At 38.9% G+C, this 24,533-nt stretch overlaps 1 protein-coding gene across 1 annotated transcript in view; it reads right to left on the bottom strand.

The window, feature by feature from the left end:
* Positions 1 to 1,366: 1,366 nt before the first annotated feature.
* Positions 1,367 to 24,533, bottom strand: part of LOC139940810 (uncharacterized) — a 104,661-nt gene continuing 81,494 nt past the window's right edge. The window contains exons 9-21 of the mRNA XM_071937194.1: positions 22,458 to 22,626; positions 21,505 to 21,633; positions 20,758 to 20,860; positions 17,864 to 18,045; positions 16,073 to 16,259; positions 12,301 to 12,345; positions 10,531 to 10,610; positions 9,530 to 9,666; positions 8,227 to 8,399; positions 7,411 to 7,585; positions 6,137 to 6,749; positions 4,242 to 4,313; positions 1,367 to 3,249 (exon numbers count right to left, since the gene is read on the bottom strand). Of these exons, the coding sequence (XP_071793295.1) occupies positions 3,120 to 3,249; positions 4,242 to 4,313; positions 6,137 to 6,749; positions 7,411 to 7,585; positions 8,227 to 8,399; positions 9,530 to 9,666; positions 10,531 to 10,610; positions 12,301 to 12,345; positions 16,073 to 16,259; positions 17,864 to 18,045; positions 20,758 to 20,860; positions 21,505 to 21,633; positions 22,458 to 22,626 (2,195 nt within the window). The 3' untranslated portion in view covers positions 1,367 to 3,119. The remainder of the gene's footprint in view (positions 3,250 to 4,241; positions 4,314 to 6,136; positions 6,750 to 7,410; positions 7,586 to 8,226; positions 8,400 to 9,529; positions 9,667 to 10,530; positions 10,611 to 12,300; positions 12,346 to 16,072; positions 16,260 to 17,863; positions 18,046 to 20,757; positions 20,861 to 21,504; positions 21,634 to 22,457; positions 22,627 to 24,533) is intronic.

Genomic DNA, 24,533 nt, shown 5'->3' with positions numbered 1-24,533 from the left:
TTGGAGTGTCGCTTGCCGATAAATATTTTATATGTAGCGATTGGTATTGAGCAGAACTTCGGGAAAGCCAGCATTCGCCAGTATTCTCACCGCGAGTGAATATACTATCGTACTTGGATGTGAGGGACAGGACATCCCCCACCCCTATCAAGACAGAGAGTCACAAAGTAATGCTAAAGGGACATGTACCTTGTAAATATTGTAGAAGCTGATAATATGTGAATAGATTTGTAGGATTTGTAGATTTTTAATAAATTTTACGACCTCGCCACCAACTTCCGGCCGTTTAAAAAAAACTTTTTTTTATATCCGATTTGTAAATATTTGTAAGAGAAGCGTCGCCATAGTTTCTTGTGTGTGTGTGTGTGTGTGTGTCGAGGGGCCCGGTGTAATCCTAAAGGTCTATACTTGGGTGGAGTCCTGAATATATGACAGTTACCGGTAAGCTAATTCTGGTAAGCATAATTCGTTTGTGCTTAGCTACTTTTTAGATTTTCTATATGCATTTGGTTCTTAGTAGTGAGTCATCCCACTACAAGGATGTTCATATCTTTGTTAGATTTTGTTTTACTTCCCATTTCTTTGACTTTAAACGTTTTACCCATTGTGACCTAAAGATAAAACAATTTAAAAATAGAAGGAAATTCCCTTAGGATGAAACGTTGTAAAGTAAGCTCTGCCAAATCGGCAAAGTGTATTGCACGCTCACAAAAAAACCTACTAATACAAGCACCAACTTCAAAATAAACATGGAAAGGGACCAAAATTGGAGCACACAAAAATCAATGGTAGTATTAATAACAACTGATTAATATAAAGGGGGGATTTAGACTTCAACAAAAAAATCATTGAGCTTGTATGATATACAGCATAAAATTATGTTTATATAAAGACATGGATAATTCTTTACTTTGTCAAACTGGTGGGATACAGCTTATTTTTTTTTTGCCTTTTATTTTTCGGTGTAAATGATAACTTAAAATCGGTTCTTTGTTTTCTACTGCATAAGTTGGAAATTTGATGGTGATTTAAAGGAACACGTTGCCTTGGATCGGTCGAGTTGGTCTTTGAAAAACGTTTGTAACCGTTTGTTATAAAATGCATATGGGTAGAAAGATGTTGTAAAAGTAGAATACAATGATCCACACAAACATGCCTCGAAATTGCGTGGTTTTCCTTTTACCTCGTCGACTAACACGTCGGCCATTTATGGGGGTCAAAATTTTGACTCCCATAAATGGCCGACGGTGATAGTTCGCACAGTAGAAAGAAAACCACGCAATTTCGAGGCAAACTTGTGTGGATCATTGTATGCTACTTTTAAAACATCTTTTCAACCATATGCATTATATAAAAAACGGTTAAAAACGCTTTTGTTTTGACCAACTCGTCCGATCCAAGGCAACGTGTTCCTTTAACAAGGAGGAAAAACTCTATGGTGGTTTATAAAGGTCCATATTTATAAAGCTATGAGTACTACAAAATAACCAACCAAATAATTGGTGGGTCTGAACTAAAGAATATTCAAAAATATATTTCTTGCCAAAACGAAATTAGAAAAATAAAAACATAGTCATTACAGCACTCTTTACAATGTGTAACCACAAAATAATGACAGGGAGCAGCCATTTGGTTATGCAAGAAACCAGTATAACATAACTAAATATTTGAATGACAAAAAAAGGAAGTAACACAATAGTATGGTTCTTTGAAGAACTTGTGTGACCTCAAGTTCCAAATGTTAAGGGTTCGTAGAACCACAATATACTTAAATATATTATTTCTGCTTACTCTTAAGAAGTTTTGATAAAGAAGTGACCAGTTTTAAAGCATAGTGGATGTACAACTCTGAGAGGTTTGCAGAAGAACCACAAACTATTTGTTGATCCTATGTATGTATCTGATATTTGTAAAATATTTTATCTCTGAAAGGAACTGTGGTATAGCAACTCAATGATATCATCACCAAATACAAATCACTTGAGCTGCCAAAATGCTATACTTTGAACCACTCTTTCAAGACTAAACTATTTTAATATTTCTAAGTATACCTCTCCAGACGTCAAAGTGTACACATATTAGTGCAAGCAAACCACCTGGCGATGCTAATAAATATTCCGTGAAAAATATATTTTTTATTTTTATCACAGTCCTTGAGGGATTTAAGCAGGTTAACACTGCGATAATAACACAGTGTACCATCCTTATATACATCAACTGGTCAAATGTGGGTCTCGACACGTTCGAGTATTTGGATCTCGGGTTAAAAATGTGACTTTATACAAAAATTGCACCAAAATAGTCTCAGATACAATTTTGTAATAAATACACAACTGTTGTCGTGTACTAGTGCACCTTGGAAGTAGTAGAAATTAAACACTTAAGATTCCAATAAATTTGTAGAAGTCAATTGGCACATTCTTTTTGACACTTTGATGGTACTCATTTTACAATACAATTGCTACAAAATTAAACTGATATTAAAACAAAAATAAAATAATAGTAGTTATCATCAGAATTTGGTGGGAAAATTAAAGTGCATAACAATCATCTGTGTAACGTCAAACAAAAATTCAAATAATTTCATTTGTGGGTTAAATGTTAAGCTCTGATAAATGTAAGTAGCTTTCGTTGAAGACTTAACTAAGCACTATTTGCCTTGGTGACCTTTTCGTTGTCTGTAAGTAGATTTGAGACTGGTTCCCTCAGAGTAGAGATCTAGTAACCCAGTCTCGTTTATTATTAAGTTAACACCTCAATTACCTTTACAAAACTCATTGCATTTAGTATACCTCTCGTTTAGCAAAAGGCTTTCTTGAAACATTATATAAGACTTCTATGGCAATTTCATTTATAAAAAAAAAAAACCACCCACAAATCTAGGGACTCTAAAAATCTGTTCATATATTAATTTGTTGATGCATTTTTTTTCAAAAATATGGAATGCAGCTTTGAGAAAATGAGTTATAGCAACTGGGAAATTGCATCTCACGATTTTTGTTGCACGTGACGTCAAATGAGGCAATTACAACGAGTACAAAACCTGCTGTACAATGAGGCCATGGTGGTGTTGGAAAGGACGGGTGGGGTCAAAAGGTCAAGGGGGTCTACCTTGTGTACTAGCTGGCTACTGTCATGGTGAATATGAGATAAATACTGAATTGAATTAGCGTGATGACTATTAGGAATGTGCCGAAGGATTTGATACCGCCGCTCCCTCGCTTGACGACGTGTAGAGGAACTAAAACCCTGGAGACAAAGAAGGGAAGAAGAAAAAAAAAAAAAGATTTGTAAAGAACTTTTAGCTCTATAAACCAAAATAAAATGTACGTCTTACACGATTTTTCAAGCAAGGTAAGTTTGTCTCTTTATCAAAAAAGAGTAAATTACAAAATTACAATGGTTATGTAGAGTTTTTTCTTTTTTTTTTTAATTTGAGGCATTCAGCTGATCGGAGGAAAAGTTGCATACGTGAATAAAGTGTCTGACGTTAACACTACTCTTGTCCAGAGCTGTGATTTGAGAGAGTTGCAACATGGAGGGACCAGTTTTTCCAAATGTACTCTATTATAGTTTTCTTTTACAGGTAGAGAGTAGCATCAGGAGGTAAGAACTGCTGAAACTGATAAAGACGACCAACTCGCATGGAAGCACTCTTTGCAATACCTGAGATGTACCTCTCCCAACTGGCATTAGTGACAGGCTGAAACTCCATCCCATCTGTGACAACAGTACTCCCTAAGGGGATGTATAGTTGTCCTATACAGGTAGGAGGAAAATAAGCTACCCAGACACCATCACCAGAGACACTAATCTCAGTCCAAACGAGACCCAACAACTCATGAGGGACAAAGCAACCTGGCACCACTTCATCAATGCTGCTTCTACTATTCCGTCTAAGAGCGAAGGATGATGATGATGTCTCCACACCCCTATATTCCCACACGCCTATGTGCCCAACAACTCATGAGGGACAAAGCAACCTGGCACAACTTCATCAAAGCTGCTCCTACTATTCCATCCAAGGATGAAGGAGGAGGAGGATGATGATACAGGTAGAGAGTAGCATCACAAGGTAAGAACTTTCAAGCTCAAATTCACAAGGGGTTATTTCAAAGGATTCTATCCACATAAGTTAAACTCATTCAAAATCTACTGACGAAGAGAATTTGAAATGCTCAAAAACTTATTGTCAAGTTTTTTGAGGTTCCGTGGCTTCAGATATTGTGCAGAGTACTTACCCTTTTATAAAAACAAAAATAAATGCAGATATAACAAGGAACTCCAAAAATGTAACTGCAGGTGACTGTTTTCTGAAATGACAAAAGTGATAATTAAGAAGTTATTATAATGATTATTATTGTTCTATAATTCTGGTAACGAAACCATGCATGTAAACTTGGTTACTTAATGACTGCAAGCCCGAGGAAACCTGTCAACAGGTAGGGTGCCTTATTGCTATGTGAACCAGAAACCCTGGGTTTAACCCCCACTCTTCCATGAAAAGGGTTCTCAGTTCTTGTATGCGTACTACCAGTCAAGGTACATGTGGGCCTACAGTTTGAATGTCCCATGCAAAGGACAATTATGGTTGCGTATCAAGAATGAGACTCAAACCACACCCAGCTGATCAGATACACCACAGCTTGAGTCTGGTAGTCTTTGGATTGATTAAGTTAACAACTTGAGAAAGTATGCGTTCAACGTTTTAAAACCGGGCAACCCCAAAACCATGGATGTCAACTAAAATTGACTTGTGCCCAAATTAATTGCTTTATTTAGGGGGAAAATAAAAAAAGTTGGGGTACTTGATAGAAGATGCAACAAGAAAAGGAAATGAAAATTATATTTATAAGAATCTTGTGCTAGCAAACACATTCCATTATGCTACAGTGCCTGAATTTAAACACTGTGTGTTGAACATGCAAGGGTATGTGCATGGACCAAAAAGGGTCAACAATTTATGCAATTAGGGGTGTGCTCTGCTTTGTGAAGCCGACCAGAAGCAAATTTACCCTGAAACATTCACTGACCGAAACAATTTTCTATAGCTCCTTAAAAACATGCCATTAATTGTGCATAACACTTCAGGGTTAGTTGTGGAGAGAAATTGGGAGGTCAAGGGTTAGCTTTGATTTGAGGTGCATCATGCTCTTGCTCCCTTGGGAGAATACAGCCCTGAGCTGCCTATAAGGCGCATGTGGCTTTTTCATAGTCAATATCAACCTCTACCCTCGTAGGTACCCATTTATACCCCTGGGTAAAGGAGGCAATTATAGTAAATTGAGTGTCACGACTGGGATTCGAACCCACACTCCAGTGACTGCTCCAGAACTTGAATTTGATGCTCTTAACCACTCGGCCATGACACTCTACAAGAGAAATGGTTCAGGTAGTCCTATAAAACAAGACACAGGGTGAAGGGGGCAAGCTGATAGTGCAGGGAAAAACAAATTAACAATTGTGAAGCATTCTCATCTAAACGTGCCAAAAAGCATCAATCATGACTAAGTAGCTCAACAAACCTTAGAAAAGTGGATAATCTGAACAAAGAGTGAGAGACATATGGAAGAAGGCGATGAAAAAACAAGAACAAGATCAACATGTTGTAGAACATGACAGTGGCTTTGTGAAGTTTTTACACAAACAAGTGAAGATGTTAAGGACAATGGATATCCCTGCCATGCAAAAATTACAATGATTATTTCTGTAGCCAATATATTTGAAAAACGCAAAACTCTGTCCTCAGACTATACGTAGAGTTTCTGTAACACATGGTTTAAGGGAATAATATTAATAAAGTACAGTTGTAAAGTGCATCGTCTGTCATAAATGACACTCTTGGCTCCAAATTGTCAAATCTAGAGGGGATGCTTAATATAAATGAACAGACTCTGAGATGCAGCCGTTTTGAAATTGCCATAAATTATGACAAAACAGCATTCATTAAACACAATCAAGTGTTAAAAGGAAGGACCATTTTTTGTATTTGGATAAGTACATTCATTCCAACACGACAGCTTTTGTTATATACATGTAGGCCATATCCAAAATGGCGGCTACAGCTGTTGCTAAGGGTGTTGCTAAGGATGTCCAAAGACGTGAACATTAATTTTCAACGCAAAACCATACTCACTTAAAAATTGTACCGCCGTCTCCATGCTGTACGTGCAAGCTGAGATCATTTTTAATGTTTCTTCCTAGAATGTCTTTTCCATCCACAGATCGTAGTTTTTTATTCACAGCTTGATCAGGGTTAACATGGGGCCTCATCACCCCTTCCCCCTCCTTAATATGAGCTCTAAGGCTCTTAACAGAGTCAACGTTTTGTTGTCCCTCCTGCGGGGGCGCTCTAATCCCATTAAGATGTCCGTGTCGTTTGTGCATCCCACGCATACCATCAATGTCTTCCCCTTGGGCGGCGAAGACCCGTTCCTGGTACGCTGCTCCGTCACCATCCCTGACATCGCTACTGTCGTCCGCCTGGTTCTTGTGGGGGATCTTCTCCAGGGAGTTACCGTCAGCGCCGACCTCCCGCTCACCATTCGCCTTATTGTAGTCCCCCTCCTTCCCGAACTGATCGAAGCGTTCATTGACGGCACCGACGTTGCTGTTGCCGGGGACCGCCACAATACCATTCCCGTGCTCGTTACTGTTCGGCGATCGATGAACTTGATAGTTGCCCTCTGAGATTTCTAACTCGGTCAGCTCTTTGATCTCTTCAGTCATCCAGATTCCATGAAGTTCATCTTAATAAATACAACAATAACAATTATTTTAAAAAGCTATGTTATTATATGGCTTCTGACTGGCACCCTGATATGGCTTCTGACTGAACAAGGATATTGACTAATAGGTAGACCACTAACACAGAGCCGGTAAGTTAATCCCAAGGTCATTGGTTCAAATCCCAGTCCAGTCAATTTTTTATTTGTTTAAACTCAAACTGTGTACCCAGTCAGTTTTCCATGTGGTTTATTGAATTAGTACAAGCTGTTTGCCCCTGCTGTGGTCTCTTCAATGGTTAGTAAAAAGGTACATATAATTTAATAGGGAGTCGCCAACATAGGGCTAGATAGCTCAGTTGCTAGAGCGTTGGCACGTTAATCCACAGGACGTTGGTACAAATCCAGCTCTAGTCAAGTGTTCTTGGTTCAAATATTTAATAAATAGAATAAATATTAAGATTAAACTAATCAGAAATCTATCACAGCAAATTTGACATCTTAAATCATTTCAATAAATAAGTGGATAAAAGCTGGTATCATCTTTGTTTTTTAATTGTTAAGAAGCTGACAAATAAAAACCACCACTATTTGGGAGTAAGACCCCACCCCCAGCTCTTAGAAAACTATAATAACTGGACCTAACTGAATCTGTCAAACAAAAGTTAAACCAAAGAAACTTCACCTTTTGATTCCTGATTCTTGAAGTCCAACCATCCTTGTGGTCTGGCCTCTCTCAATACAAGCTGTGCTGTGTATGGGAATGGTTCCTTGACTCCTCGCTGGAAGAGAACCAGCGTCCACAGGCCAGGCTCTAATGGGCCACAGTTGAGGGTGTTCATGTAGCGCAGGGTATCTGACTAATGGGGGAACAAGAATCAAATAAAGAAGGGAAGAAAAAAAATGAGTAGTCTATTCCATAGTCCATGGTCCATTTTTCCCAAATGGCACTACTCGCTCTTTCTCAGCTCCCTGGGGAGTACACAACCTGAGCCACCATACGCTCAGAAGACTTTTGTAAGACGTAATATCAACCTCTTTTCATACAGGTACTGCCTTTTTTTTACAGCTCAACAGGAGTGTGCGTGCTCAGACCTACGTGCGCAATACGGAGCATGTACACGCACGCTCAGTGGCGCCAAAAAAGGACCGTAACGTCTCCTGCCACCAGCGTATCAAAAGTTTCCCATTATAGTGAACTGTCTTGCTCAAGGACACAAGTGTCATGACCATGACTAAACCACAAGACCAATGACTAAACCATCAGAACTAAAATTAGATGAAGTAAACCACTCAGCCAATAATTCTCAGGCCTGATACTTTACGGAGGCAACAAAGGCAATTGCCTCCAAGCCCCCTGGTCATTGCCTTGGTGCCCTTGTTATGCTGCAGTAGAAATTTACAAAGGGTGTCCTTTACCAATGAGAAAATGCCCTGGTGTCCTAGCCCTTTCATAAAGAAGAATACAGGCTTGAATGTCAATTGTTATTACCACCCTCACCTTCTGTGTTGATGTCTGAGGAGGCTTCCATGATATAATGACCTCCACCAGGCACTTGATCTCCCCCTGAGGGTCCACCAGGCTGGCGTTGAAGTGAAGCTTCTTGCCGTCAGGCTTGGTGGGGAAGGAAGCATAGGAGAAACTATCCGGGGAGCGACCTTCAAAACTGTCGTCTGTAAAAACAAAAAACAAAAAACATAAAATAAAAATAGTTCTGTGTGAACACAATTAATTAATACTGAGGATTTGTTGTCTACTTGATTAGATTTGATTCTTAATTAACTAATTCTTGTCCATTTGATGCTTGATATGACGCATCACCAGAAAAGGTTTGGATACTATGTTCTTTCTTTTTATTTGGCGAGTACTTCATACTCACTTCATGAAATTCTGAGGGCTTAAAATCCTGAGAAACTCATGCCTAGTTTTTAAATGTATTCGCAAACTTTTCACAACCTGACCCCCCTCCCCCCCAAAAAAAAAACCCCAAAACTAAAAACAACATGCCACAAAGTTTCTCCACCTGTTCATATTGCCTTTTCAACTCCCCCCCCCCCCCCCTCCTTCAACTGCCCAGTAAAGTTACGTTGCCAGCAACCTCTTATGCTAGTCATTTCCTGTTTGACCTAGATGGAAAGCTTAGCACTTCCTTTCTTTGTAAATAGCTACGTCAGTAACAGGTTGAAAGAACTAGGGCTCGGTGGATGGAGGGAATGGACAAAGATAACATGAAGATTGGCATAGACCTTGACTTTGTGACCAGCCACAAACAAGCCACAGACGGTCTCAAAGCTCCATGACCGTGTGTGCATTGCCATCTATGCCATTTTGGTTTTCATTCGGTTTTCTTTCTTCTTTGTTACCCCACTCCCCCTCGCTCTCTCTCTATGTTGTTTTGTGTGATACAGGAATGAGATGTGCAAATTTAAAAAATGTCTGAAATGGCCGACTTCCTGTATGTTCTAGACCCGTACCCTCACATGATTTGCATCATCAAAAATACATATCTGTACGCTTTCCACAAATAAAGTTGATAAAAAAAATGTGGGTTTTTTGTTTTGTTTTTTAATCAGGAAAAAACTCTGGAAAGCTAAAGATATGAGATCACATTCAGAAAAAAACCCAGTAGGCCCTACATGGTTTCTAGAGAGGAATCATCTGTTCTAACCACTTAACAATTAAATCTAATTATTTTTGTAAAATCAGCCAAAAATTGGACCTAGTTATCTTTCAGATTTTTTTTCTCGAAAGTCTGAAATAATGAAGGTGCTTGAATATTAGCAGGGAACCAGTGGGTCCTTACCAGGCAATCCTTCCACCTCGTTGCAAGCTGGTGCTCCTAAGATGTTCTCATTGATGTTGATATGTGAGGCCATGAAGAGGGTAGCTGAGCCCGCCTCCTCCACTGGAAGACGGATTCCACCCTTCACCTGGGTCTTCCTGCATGACAAATCAACAATGAGAATGAACTGGTTATGAACTTAATAATACACAATGATTCTTACATTTCTAGCCCCTAATGGTTGAGTAGTGTTCAAAATATCTATCATAGTTCCCCAGTCTACATGTGGCACAGTTGGCTTGTGCGTAAAGCGCTCGCCTCTCACCAAGGTGACCCAGGCTCGATTCCCGGTCGGGGCCATATGGAGTTGAGTTGTGGGTTGGTTCTCTGCTGTGCCATGAGGTTTTCCAGACTATCCGGTTTTTCTCCCTCAGGAAAAAATCGAACACTTTCGAACTTGGCTGTGCTCAGTGGTCATAATGGGTTGATGTGGCTGGCAGCCAGAGGCGCCCTTGCATGCCTGCTTTTCGAACACGTTGTAGCCAAGTCCTTCGCAATTCAGCTCTAACTGCGAGTAAGGACGATTAGCCCCCCAAATTATTATTACATCAACCCATCATTACATGGAATCCATCAAAATCTGCACAAGACTGGATATTATTATTTGTACACATTTCTGCTAATGAAACCAAGAGACTAACACTGTGAAGCCTGGTTCATACTTCCTGCCAGTACAAAGCAAATTTTGACTTCACATGGCTGTTTTCGCAGCTAATGTTTTGCAGGAGTTGAGCCTAAGTCAATTGTTGCGAATTATTCATTGCAAATTTGTGACGTCAACATTTATATCGCATTCTCAGGAAATATGAACCGGGCTTAGACCATGGACCTAATGATATAATGTGAAGATATAATGATGAATAAATCTTAGTTTTAGATGTTGGAGAAAAGAAAAACAGCAAGCAGGTCAGGCCTGAACCCCAATCCACATTTTTATTTATTTAAAGGATGTTTCTTCTTACCCTGATCCTTCTGGTTTGGTCGTCAGATACAGCCCTTTGATGTGTCCACGGCTAAAACACTGAGTTCGACTTTGTGGCACCTGAAGAAACAGAATTATTGTAAACTCCATGAGTCAATAAACAGTAGGACAAGTTCTTTTAAGAACAAGCTATCCAATCTATTGCAAAAACAAAGTATATACAAAATACTACACCACTATATTACAGCTTTGGCTAAATCAGTGCGTCTGGCTTAGTTGAAGAATAGGCAGACATGGGTGATCTAGCCATAGCTATAGACGATGTGACCTCCGACATCACACAAAAACCATTACATGATTCTCGCGCATACCGCCGGGCAAAACCTTGGTGTTTTGGCAGCCAGCTAGAAAGTGTATGCAATCTTACAATGACTACACATCGTTTTGCCTCGCAAACGTATACAGTGTTTTTTCAACAGAGGGCGATTGAATGTAAACATAGGTCACATCGTCTATAGCCAGAAGTCGCAGTTTAGGACATGACCTGAGTCTCAGTTCATACATTTGTTTGCTTTCAAAAACACATAAAAAACCTAAACCATTCATCACACTTTAAGCTGGAGCAGATTGTCTAAACTAACACGGAAAAAACTCTCATAAATCCTCTGTGTACCAAAACAATTACTGATAAATTACAAAATGGCGTCTGGGAAATTGATTCTCATTTTACACTCATAAAAGAAACTAATTACGATTTACTCATTTTTCACACTTTCAGTTGCTAAAGAAGATTTTCCGAATACTCCCCATCTTAATAATGATGCTACAAAGAGAAGGGTGGATCACACTCAAGATGAGGAATACAGTGTGATGTCAGTCTTTGGGGGATTCAGGCGCCTCCATGTACTCTACGACTCCTCGCAGAGAACTCTCACCTACTACACTATCGATCTACGTGTGGATTGGCACTACTAGCGCCTCATACATCAACCTCATGTTATTATTAAAGTTTCTGTACAATTTCTCTCTTTTGCAGAGCTTAAAGGCACTGGACACTATTGGTAATTACTCAAAATAACTACTATCATAAAAACTTTCTTGATTACAAGTAATGGGGAGAGGTTGATGGTATAAAACATTGTGAGAAACAGCTCCCTCTGAAGTGACGTAGTTTTTGAGAGAGAGAAGTAATTTTCCACGAGTTTGATTCTGAGACCTCAGATTTAGAATTTGAGGTCTCGAAATCAAGCATCAGAAAGCACACTTCTAAGACAAGGGTGTTTTTTTCCCTCATTTTTATCTCGCAAGTTCGACGACCGATTGAGCTCAAATTTTCACAGGTTTGTTATTTTATGCATAAGTTGAGATACACCGACTGTGAAGACTAGTCTTTGACAATTACTAATAGTGTCCACTGTCTCTAAAGGCAAGGTATACTTTTGGTAAGTACAGAATACTAACAGAACCTCGGGCTCTGAGTTTGACTTGGTCTATTTGTTTCCCTCCCTAGAGTCAATGGCAATACTTGGTAAAGAGCACGGGAGAGTTGTTGATGTTATAAAACCTCACTAAGGATGACCCCCCTTTGAAGTAATATAGTATCAGAGAAGGAGGTATACTTCACCTAAGAAATTAAACCTGAGAAAGGCTCTGGGCCATGTTTAAACACCCTTTTTAGCGTTAATATCACATGGTTAAACGTGGCTACATGATCTCCTCTCAACCCCCCAACCAATCAGAATGAATAAACTGTACCAAGTTTTTATTTAACGAATAAATAAATAAATTAATTAATATGAGAATAACTTACAAAGGAAGCTCTTAACACTCTTCTCTCTGAAGATTTTAGCTCCACCTATTCAAAGAAAACACCAACAAAAACATTAAGATTTAAGACAAATAGTAAAACAAAAATGAAAAACAAAACATTTCTCAATTAACTTGATTTAAAAAGATAAGCCTTCGGTTTTTGTTAATTTGGGATAAAAGAAACCGATGATTTTACTTGTTCTGGCAATTTGTTCCATAGGTGTGACGCAGCATGAGAGAAAGAGCGATCTCCCCATGAATGATTGAACATGGACTCCATAAGGAGGTTAGAACTGTAAGACCGGAGTTTGCGAGGAGGATCATACGGTTTAAGAAGAGTATGACAAATAAACCCTGAAACCTAACACCTGAACACACGAGGGAATCTTACTCCAAGGAATAGTGCAGCCAAGATTTCTCATGGGGGATGACACCATGTGATTTGAGTCAACAGGCAAAGAGGAATTTATGGTGTTATTTTAAATTGAGACCCCCTAAAACTCAATGCGACAATTTTATCAACAGAGCATATGTATTATCACGTATACAGGTATTTGGAAGGGGGTGGGCGGCACACACGCTTTTCAGGTGGATGGGGGCAGGACCCATGTTTCTTAATGGTGGGGGTCATGTTGTAATTATTTTCTTCAGATGGTCAATATTTAAAGGGGTTCAATTGTTTTGTTTTTGAGAAGATTAGGGAGATGGGGGCACCGAACAAATTTTGAATGGGCACATCAGGCACCCTAGCAGAGAACGATTTCACAAAGAGCTAAGATTGATCTTAACTGCAAATCAATTGTAGTTGCTTAGTAAAGTGTGGTGTCACAATACAAATCACTATGGTAATCCTGACAAATTTGTCTTGCGATGAATTTTATTGCTTTATGTAATTGGCCCCTGGTCCCCAATGGGTATGCTTGTGCTTTTGCCGTCCCTTTAACACATTTGTAATGAACTCCCAGACAGTGAGGTAATATGTGTACATACATGTACGCAAGTACACATCCTTCCGACTGCCACAATTTTCGTGGAATCGCTGGAGGGTAAACTCAACATGAATTTATTCATTAGAAAAATGTATTAAAAAAATCAATGCAAAATGTCACATCAGGGGCTGGGCTGTTGCTGTTTGCAAATGCAGCGTGACAGTTTAACATAAAATTAATTACACATTCTATAATTTGCCCTGGAGTTCCTCCGGATGTATGTTTCTTAAACAGTATTGCAAACAAGCTGAATTCTTGAGAGGTCAAGTCAAAATGTCATAAAAGCCTGTAAGCACAAGAACTCGCTTAGCACAGGATAATATTGCTTAGCAGAACTAGTTTACCAGTCCAAATTTAAAATCATATGCCAGAATACCGCGTTGTCCGTTTTCCCCTTGGTTTTTGTCAATGGTATGTATACTTCAATGGATGTATTGTTTTGTATTAAGTTGACCACTAAGTATAGTGGTCTTTGGTTAGGTATCAAGATTCTAGCCCCCTCCCATTGATCAGCTGTTAGCAGAGGCCTGATACTTCACATAGGCGATTGCCTCCATGCCCCCTGGTCATTGCCTTGGTGCCCTTGAAATGCTCAAGCAGAAGTTTACCATTCCCTCATACAAGTAGGGTGCCCTTTACCAAGGAGTACATTCCTTGGTGCCCTCGCCCTTTCGAAAACGAAGCATACATGCCTGAATTGGCACGGGTGCCTTTGGGTTTTACAGTAGTGATTGAAATAAATATGTAAGATTTGATTAAATTCTGCAAACGGGCTGCAAAGACCAGACTGCATCTTTGAACCTGCATGGTGCACTTTTTCTTTACCTTTACCCAAAACAGAGAAATTGTGTCAAAGAATTGGTTGGTTTGAGGTTTAAAAAGCCAATTTAACCACCAGCTTATTCTATTTGCCACGAAATCGAATGCTACTGAAAAGTGTCATTTGATTTCGTTTTAAGACTAGTCAAATGTACTTTTACGTTATTCGATTTAACAAAATAATCATTCAATTTAACAATTTGAGGTGTGTGTCACGAAAAAGAATGACGATACGCTAAATTGAACAGAGTGCTAAAGGAATTTGACTCGACTCAAAATGAAATTACACGGCCGAATTCTGAATTTGAAACACAGTAACAACTGGAGAGGCAAAACAGTTTTAATTCGAACGCATGAAAATGAAAATGACTGCTCTTTTGCTGAATTTGACCGAGAAAACCTATATTATTATTATAATTATTAGAGTACATTGCCCCGGATAAAGTGACAACTAAATGCAGTTTAAGAGCAGGTAAATGTACACCGGGCTAAATTTGTATGATAAAAATGACACAAATAAAAATAACAAACAGGGAACAAAAACCTCAGCTTTTGGCTGGAAGTGTCAGCTTTTTGCAGATTAAGTTTAAAAATAACAATTGACAAAGGGAGGGGAGATAACAAGATGCCCTATCCAATAGTAGATGCCATAGTGGATGGCATTTAAGGTAAGTCTTGTTGCAGGAGACATTTAATCTTAGATTTCTCATGAGACAACCAAAGCTGTTCCCCACAAGGATCCGTTTTAAGCCTTTTGCTCAGATTAAAGAACACAACGGACTGGAATATAGGAAACCAAACGATAAGAAATTTGTTTGTACAGGGCACACCACAGGGTTCATGGGGGGGGGGGGGGGGAGGGGGTGTTAAAGGGAGATGAAAAATTGCTCTCATCACAGAAAGCTCTTTTCAAATATGAGCAGTAGAATGTGTCCATTTAGGTTGTGGTGGGGTTGGGGTAGGGATTGGTTTGGGGCTTGGGGTGCTTTTAATACACAAGAAATAACATCGAATATAGCTAGAGGAGAAGGGGGTATACGTAGCTTTCATCAGGTGAATTGATTAAACCCAACAAGAAGAGGATAAATGACATGGATCTGGAGCCTTTTAATAACAGACACGTTCATGTTAAGTAAATATGACCAGGCTATGTACACGACTGCTTCACCAGTATGAATTTCTGCTTTTAATCAGCTGGACAGCAACAACTTCCCCCCCCATCCCTTCTCTCTGAATTTGAGATGAGATCTAGGTATCAAATTGATTCACAACGCAAGGTGTATCCACATTCAACTCTGGTGAAATCTATACAAGAAAGATTCTCGCAAATACAATCCACTAATACGGACTGGCCAATCAAAATCCCTCCATCCAATCAATGTTATAATCAGACCGAACTTTACGATTCTTAAAAAAAAATCCGGTCAAATTTCATAAAACTGTCAAGCTGAAAATGTTGGAGATAAAATGACTTCTGGTTAGCACCCTGAACAAAGATATTGACGAAATAGGGAGATCACCAACATTAGGTCTAGATAGCTCAGTTGGTAAAGCACTAGCACATTAATCCGGAGGTCGCTGGTTCACATCCTGCTCTAGTCAATATCTCTTTTATTCATACAAAAAAAATTAATTTGTTTGATTCACCGTCAACAACCCAAGCACTGCGTTTTCATGCGCTCCTCTCAGTGAGATACTTTTTTTAAATTTTGTAGCGCTTTTTTAAATGCCTTGAATCTTTATTCAGTCAATTTTTCTTTGTTAAACCCCAAATCAAATTTTTCTGTTAGGCAAAAACTACTATTTATAACAGCAGCAATTTAATTTATTAAATGAATTTTCTAAGAAACAATTTAAGCAACAAATACTCACGTAATTTTGTTTACGTTTCAATTTTCTAAGCAACAATTTAATGATTCTATATCCCAAGCTAATTATCCACGAAAAAGTCTCCAACATACTCACCACAGAGAAGTCAATCCAGTAGCGCATATCCTTAGCGATGCGGTTCTTGGTGTTGTAGACCGGAGAGCAGCACGGATCCATCGGAAGGACTTGCGGAAAGATCCGTAACTTGAGAAGTTCCTCAACCTCTACCTCTTTGTGGTACAGGGTACCATACTCCGACTCTAAAGCCAGGCTCACTAGCTGCCTGTTGGATTTAGGAATATTAATAATAATAATAATAATAATAATAATAACAATAATAACAGTAAAGACTTGTAATGCGCACATTTCCACCCTTTTGGGTGTCTTCTGGGTGTTCAAGGCGCAGTAAAACAAAACAAAAACGGAAAAAAAACAGACACAACAAAAGTAGTTCTTAAAAACCTGTGACATAAGATAAGTTTTGAAAAGAGATTTGAATTTTGTGGCACAAAGACAAGATGTAAGATTAAGTGGTAGAGAATTCCAGAAGAAAAAGATCTGTCCCCCCTGGTGTGTCGAGACTTGGGTCATTGAGGAGAAGCATGGAACTTGATCGAATTGTCGAACGGAGTGTAAACTTGAGTATTAATTTACTTATGAAGATACGATAGAGGATTTAGTGTATTTACTTTTCCGCAACTGTACTTGGAAAAAACTTAGAACATTTAATTGAATACATACAAGGGTTGACCTACATGTACATATGGTGTGGGCTCTAGTGGACTTTTCAGGCATAATTAGTAACAATTTTTCTGATTTATCCGAGGGCAAGAAAGGGGCAAATTGACTAAATTAGGATGAATGTCATGCCTAAATATGGAGAATTTAATCAAAAATGTAATCAACAATATTTGAGAAATATCTGCAAGTCACAGAGTGCTTTGGTTGAGTATGGATCTTCCAACCTTGCATTTTTTTTTTAATGAAATGTAGTCGTCATGATCAACCCTGGCCTGTGGCTGTACATTGAATCATGATCTCTAACCTAGTTCTTGCATGAGCGTGCATGCTTTCCATAGATTTGAGAGTTCATAATTTCTATGTTCACCCACAGGCATACTTTGATTATGACTAACAGCCCCTTCTATCACATTTTGGGATTTTCCTCAGTTTTTCCATTTCAAAACAAGTGCTTAAAGGGAAGGTACACGTTTGGTAATTACTCAAAACAAATATTAACTTAAAAACTGAATCTGTAACGAGCATTAGAGAGCTGTTGATGGTATAATACATTGTGATAAACGGCTCACTCTGAAGTAGCATAGATTTTGAGAAAGAGGTAATTTCTCAATAAAATAATAAAAACCTTCTAGCTAGAAGTCTTTTATTCCTATCTGAAAGCACTCAAATTCGTCCAACAAGGGAGTTTTTTTCTGTCATCATTTTCTCGCAACTCTGATGACCAATTGAGCTTACAGTTTCACAGGCTTGTTATTTTATGCTCATGTTGGGTTACACCAACTGAGAAGACTGGTCTTTGACAATTACTAAAGGTGAACCTTCCCTTTAAAATCCATTGTGGTTTAAACTGTTCATCTTCGGTAAATTTCATTCAAATTTTCCAATCACAAAAAGTAGTCCAATAAAGATCAAAGACAACATTTTCTTTAACCAAATTTTAATCTATAACATTTTCTTAAATTGAAACAAAATTCTCTCTTGTTTTCAAAGCCTGAAGGCCAACTGGTTTCAACACTCCACACACACTGACGTTTCTATATCGCAGATCAATACGAAAGTAAACGTGACAGTGAATATTAAAGAAAACAAATTTACTCAGTTCTACTAAAATAACAGAAATCCAACAGTGACTCACACCAGACCTACCTAAGAAATCCTTCAGAGATGTACTTCTTGCGGAGATCACTGTAGTACTTTCCAGAACTTAGCTCCAGGGCGTAGAGGCGGACAGGATTGGTTACGGCACCGTCAAACTTCCGGGCAAAGAAGAGATTATGAGCGAGATGTCCGATCGTGTCGATGTCCTCGACTTCAAATGTTCCTGGACCCTGTTTCAATGTGGAAGATTGAGGTTAAGATACGTTGAAGGAAGCACACAATGATAATACATTTCAGTAAATGTCAGTAAATGAAACTGAAGTCGATAAGAATTGTAGAATAAATCAGAAATCTAGAATCAAGACAATGTTATTTAACAGCCCTGAGAATGTGAACATTTTATCAGGCCTGATAATTCATGGAAGCAACAACGAAGGTGATTGCCTCAACATGTGCCCCCTGTTCATTGCCTCGGTGCCCTTTAAATGCTACAGAAGAAATCTAGAATTTCCTCATAGGGTGCCCTTTACCAAGGAGAAAATTCCTGACAAATCTGGAAGAAAAAAAATTAAATATAAGTCGTGTCTGTTTACACTTGAGGTGAGCAAAGAAAAGTTGACACTGTTCTCCCACAAATTTAATAAAGTTTACCCAGTCAGTTTCCTTTGTGGCATATTACTAGTTTCTGTTTTGGTGAAATCCAATCTTTCTCATTGACAATCTCGACAATATTTCCCTCAGAAGCAAAAATGAGAAAATTCAATGAATAATAGTTTCAAAGAACCTATTTTGGGCGTCAATGCTAACAACAAAACTGTCGTGACAATTATAAGAATAATAAAATGGTGTGGATTTATACACAATATAGTTTATAATAACTTATCAGTTTTGGTTTCACACATTACATTTCCTGCTTTAATCAGTGATTTCTGCCTGGTTTCCCTTTCCATTATTAGAGATATTTTGGTTGCGATGTGGAAATAAATATTTTAGGCTACACCATACATTTTGGGTCAAATTGTTTGGTATTTTTACTTATACTATCACTGCACATAAAGTTTTTAAGGCAAAGTATACCTTAAGTTTTTGGAATCACTCTATGTTTTAATCCTACAGTATACAAATGTAGATACAATCAAACTTATCGGTGAAAATTTAAGAATGTGGTCACATTTTTGATAAAGCTTTTTGACCACCATCTTATGATTTGAAGATGATTCAAACATCAGAACTTCATCAGAAGTTCATAGCGAGATATTGAAACATGACACAAACCTTTCCCCTATAGACGGTGCAAGTCTTGTTTTTTGTTTTTTATGCAAGTCGCCTGACACTCAAGGCCTGTGTATTCAAACTTCAGGGACCAAGATGGTCCCAACCATATTAAGTTTATAATGTACCTGATTATGTTTCTTTAAATGCTTTAGTTTCACATAGTTTATTATGATTAAATCTGAATCCTTGTTTTGAAAATAAAATTTAGCCATAAAATATAAAGGGGAAAATAGTTTAACTTATCAACAAATAAACCTAAGTCATCCAACAGCCTCCTCCTTTCTTCACTTTCATCCGCCAGGCGATTATAAATCCCCCTGAAAAAAAGCTCCAAATCAGAAGCAATTGTTGACAGCAATCTTTCCATGACGAACCATATTAAAAATTCTGCCGTGCAGCCATCCATACCAGCATCAACCAGATGAGACAATTATTAGATGAACCAACCACCAACATATTGGTCCACGCCTTTGTTGTATCCAGATTAGATTCCTACAATAGTCTTCTTTACGGTCGGCCAGTTTCCGAGTTCAATAAACTGCAAAATTGTTCCACATCGCCGCTTGATACGGTCTCCAAGAATTAAGGACATTACCCCTACTCTCCTCTGTCTCAACTGGCTACCAATCGTACTGTGTTCAAGCTAATGTTGCTTACTATCAAGTCTCAACATTGACAACACTGACAAACTCCAACACACACACATCCAGCCAGCAACCAACTCACATGCTTCACAAGAACAGCTACGATCTTTCCCCCCCGCCCCCACAAAAAAAAGAAGTGCATCCCTCCAGTCATACACAAGCTCCACCACCACCAGTAGTCTCCTTAAGTCGAGCAGAGTACACTGTTTGAAACGTTGAGACCAAACTGGCTCTTTTCAGAGCCACCACTCCTACAAAAGAGATTTAACCCATGGTTGTACCCGCAAGTGAACTACTAATATTTATATTTGTAGTTACTCTTATTCTCTACACCATGCAAAGCTTCAAACACCATTTAAGTGTCAACATGGCCTAGCTCCTGAACATATCTCCTAACTTTATTGGGGTGTCGTGGCTGAGCGGATATGAGTGCTGAACTCTGTTCAGCAGAGTGTGGGTTCGAGTCCCGGTCGTGACACTTGTGTCCCTGAGCAAGACACTTAACTATAATTGCTTCTCTCTACCCAGGGGTAAAGATGGTTCTTGTGTTTGATTTAGCCGAGTAGCGCATATTTGTTGCACAGGCTGTATACTCCCCAGGGAGCTGAGATGATTAAAGGAATTATATAAATGGCCCAGTGACCAGGGGCAATAATGTTGGAAGCGCTTTGAGACGCCCTTCGGATGTGTTAAGTGCTATATAAAAATCCATTATTATTAAATGTTACTATAAAATCATTTGAAACCAAAATGGCTGCTAAAGTTGTGAAAACTCTCTCAATACACAACTCCGAGTCTAATGTGACAGATCACAAACAAATTTTGGGAGAACCATTTTTCTGAATCAGGAAAATCATCAGAAATCCTTGCCTCAGTTTTCACTTATCATTTCCCCATCCCAGAGACCATTCTCCCTAGCAGGCCCTCATGTGCTGGTTTAACTGGGTCATGCACAAATCTAGAAGGAACCTTCTGTTAGATTCACATGGATTTTACGGTGGGCGGAGGGAGGAGTAAACATACCTGTCCACAAAAGTCAATATCTTCAGTATGGCGGCAGAACCCACGGTCGTCCTTACGAGCAAATGATTTCAAATGATGAAGGTTGTTGTGGATGTAAGTGTCCCTGCACACACACAAAAAAGGAAAAATTTTAAAAGCAGAAGTTGTTAGTCTCGGTTTATTAAAAAATGCAAAATAACAATTAAAGCTTTTGGAAACCTTTTAGTCACAAAACAAATTTCATACAACTAATCGAAATGGGTGCTTTAAATTTGAGTGAAAAGTTCCATAATTTTTAGCAGTACTGATTGTTAGGTTTCACCAATGGACGAAAGATACCTTCGGGATAATGACACATTATTACCCTCTGAAGGCCTACAGGTCGCCAACCTACAGACCGAATTTCCTTAACAACTCTGTTTTAGAGTGGGAGTGAAAAAAACTCTTTCAAAAACCAATGTGGTACTATCCCTTTAATTTCTAATCCAACTTATATCACAATATCGCAAGAACAACTTCTCAGTTGAAATTACGCTTGTCCGCAGTCACAACAAGAAAAATCTACAATAAGGAGCCAACCTTGAAATGTCAACAGTTCTTTCTAAAAACATTGCACAGGAAAAACAAACCCTTCAAGAACAACTTCTACACTCATGTAGTGTTTGGCAAAAGGTTCACTAACACGTAATGCAGCGACAAAGAAAACACAAACAGTGGATTTGAAGAGGGGGAGGGAGGGCATAGGGTGGGGGGGGGGGGTCTGCTTACTTGTACTGAGATATCTTAAGCATGGAAGCCATGAATGATTCATCAGGAATGATGCTTGTCATACAAAAGAACTGAATGCTGTCCATCTTATCACCGCGGTTGTGTCCGACGACTAGCTCGACGAAATCCCTGTAGCATAAAATGTTTTTAGTTTAATAATTGGGAACACACAATATGGTTAAAGGTAGGGTCATAGATTGGAAATACCAAAAAAATTAATGTCCATAAAAAAAATACAATTGGGGACAACCAATATTGTTAAAGATAGGGGTCATAGATTGGTGAATTCTCAAAAAATTAATGTCCATAAAAAAAATGACTTGGTGAGAAGCACTGAATCTGTCTTTAGTAAAGCCCTTTTGGAGAAAGATTTTGTTCTGAATAATATGGTTTGGATAATTTTTCACCTCAAAACAGTTAAATATGAGAATGATTCATACCAATGCAGAGAAGGCAATGAAGAAGTTTTAGGTGTGGGAAAATAGGGAAAACCCACAAAATTGGGGAAGGACTGAAAACCGAACCCACATCCAAATCTTTGGTCTGTGGTTTCAACCAGAAGTGAAAAAGCACGTCAGAAACCACTTAGCCAACCTAAACGCCTGAAGTGACTGGGTGCCTTTTGTGAAAAGGAAAATAAGAGTATCAATCATTATTCAAATTAAACATGGTGTAATGGCCAAGTGGTTTAGAGCATCAAATTCAAATTCTATTACGTCATCATTACACACTTCAGTGACCACATGAGATTGCACCACGTACCAGTAGCTTCAGTGTACTACAATGTTAAGTAATCGGAATGTGGGTTCGAATCCCGTTCATGACACTTATGACCTTGCACAAAATACTTTACTATAATTGCTTCTCTTCACCCAGGGGTATAAATGAGTGCCTGCAAGGGTGTCTCAAAGTAAATCCCTTCGACTATTAGCCTCAAAGAATTTCGGTCATACCTTGAAAAGACGCCCCACTGCGAGGTACTATGCATGTCGGTCCAAGATGGCCGCCTTCCGCGCATGGAGACATTGTAAACATGGCCGCCACATCCGTACCACACGGTGAAATCTGTCGGCTTGTCAGATCGATCGTTCCAATTCCCGTTCTGTCTCATAAAGTTAAAACCTAACAACACAAAAATGAAGAAAAGTACCCTTGAATTCAGAGTGCACTAGAAGGCACTTGATAGGAGAGTGCAGACCTCCGCCACGCGGATTATCAAATGAGGCAAAATCATGGAATTTTCATGAATTGGTGATGAGCCCTGAAATACTCCACAGGTTGGAGCTAATGTTGCCATGTGCATGCTGTGTCTCTCAAAAAACCATAACTAACAAACAGAATCAAGTGATCATTGTCCACTGATTAATCTTTACACAACCAAAGAAATATGGAGAATTCATCCATATCTTTTGAGATATGCTGCGCACAGACGGACAGACAAACAGACAAACAAACACAGACAAACCCTTGATTAATCTCTTTAGCAACTCATTTTAAGGCACCAATATACAAATGTACATCTTACAGCTTCGGTTGAAATATGAAAATCTGCACTTGCACAAGAGACTTACTCCAAAAAAATCTCATTATTTCAAGGCTATTTATACAGGTAGAGAAACATTATCACTTCATTTGTTCGTATGAAGAATATCAGGGTTACATCATCTAAATAGGAAGATCCGTATAAGCCAGCTGATTAGCAAACCTGGCCAATTATAAGTTATCACATAAGCGCGAGTGGATTAAGAAAAAATATAGCGCTTCTGCGTCCCATATCCAACGAGGCTGAAGGTCGAGTTGGATATGGGACGCAGACTCGCTATATTTTCTGTATTTCCACGAGCGCGGCTTGATAACGTATTTATCTTCAAGCAAACTTGGCGCGTGACATCGAACACACAAGACGCATGGTAGTGATATTAGCCGTGCAATATAGGTTTTTATATCACCAGTCCATTCTGTAAATCTGATTAAAGGATTAGCGCGTACTTTAAGATATTGTCACTTACAGCAACAGAACAACCTGTGCATACTTGTAATCATTCAACAAGCCCTCAAATCTTAACAACTCGACTGAAATGGAAAAAGCCAAACTCAAGCAGAGTGGCTGATATTATTTTAGTCCCCCAGAGAAGATATACAAAATTATCTTCAAGTACGCGCTAATCCTCCAATCAGATTGGCAGAATGGAGTGGCGATAAAAACCTATATTGCACGGCTAATATCACTACCATGCGTCTTGTGTGTTCTATGTCACGCGCCAAGTTTTCTTGAAGATAAATACGTTATCACACGCGCGCTCGTGGAAATACAGAAAATATAGCGCGTCTGCATCCCATATCCAACTCGGCCTTCGGCCTCGTTGGATATGGGACGCAGAAGCGCTATATTTTTCCGTATTCCACTTGCGCTTGTGTGATAACTTATAATATCTGGGTGATATGAATGCATATAACTGTATAAATCAATACTCATATAAGATTAATGCCTTGACTTCGATATAAGGGTGACTCTACTGACACTCATAATAATAATAATAATAATAGTCGATATTTATATAGTCTTTATACACCTGACGGGCGTCTCAAAGCAATGAAACATACACTATTTCCTGCAAGGTATGTGGGACTAGGTTTTTGAATTATGAGATCTACTCCTTTTACATAGCACCACGTAATGGTTTACTAGGCGCTGTTGCGCAATATGCCGCCACTCCAGCCAGGAACACCGGGGCGAACCCCTTCTCTTTTCGATAAGTGCACTTGGTTCTTTTACGTGCGTCACACAACACACCAGACCAACTTCTTAATGTCCCATCCGAGGGACGAAGCAATGGCTAAGTGTCTTGCTTAAGGACACAAGTGTCACGGCTGGGGATTTGAACCCACACTCTGCTGGTCAGAATTTTTCAGAGTTTGAATACTGCACAGAGTTAATGGAGGGTTTGGGAGGAAGGCTCGGTGAGGAATTTATTTGTGTGTGGCTAGGTCTAGACTTAATGCATAAGTTTTTTTGCAATTTTCTCCTT

Source organism: Asterias amurensis, chromosome 8 (genome assembly GCF_032118995.1).
Source record: "Asterias amurensis chromosome 8, ASM3211899v1".
Classification (NCBI taxonomy): domain Eukaryota; kingdom Metazoa; phylum Echinodermata; class Asteroidea; order Forcipulatida; family Asteriidae; genus Asterias; species Asterias amurensis.
Note: the sequence above shows the minus strand (reverse complement) of the source record. Positions and strands in the feature narration are given on the sequence as shown.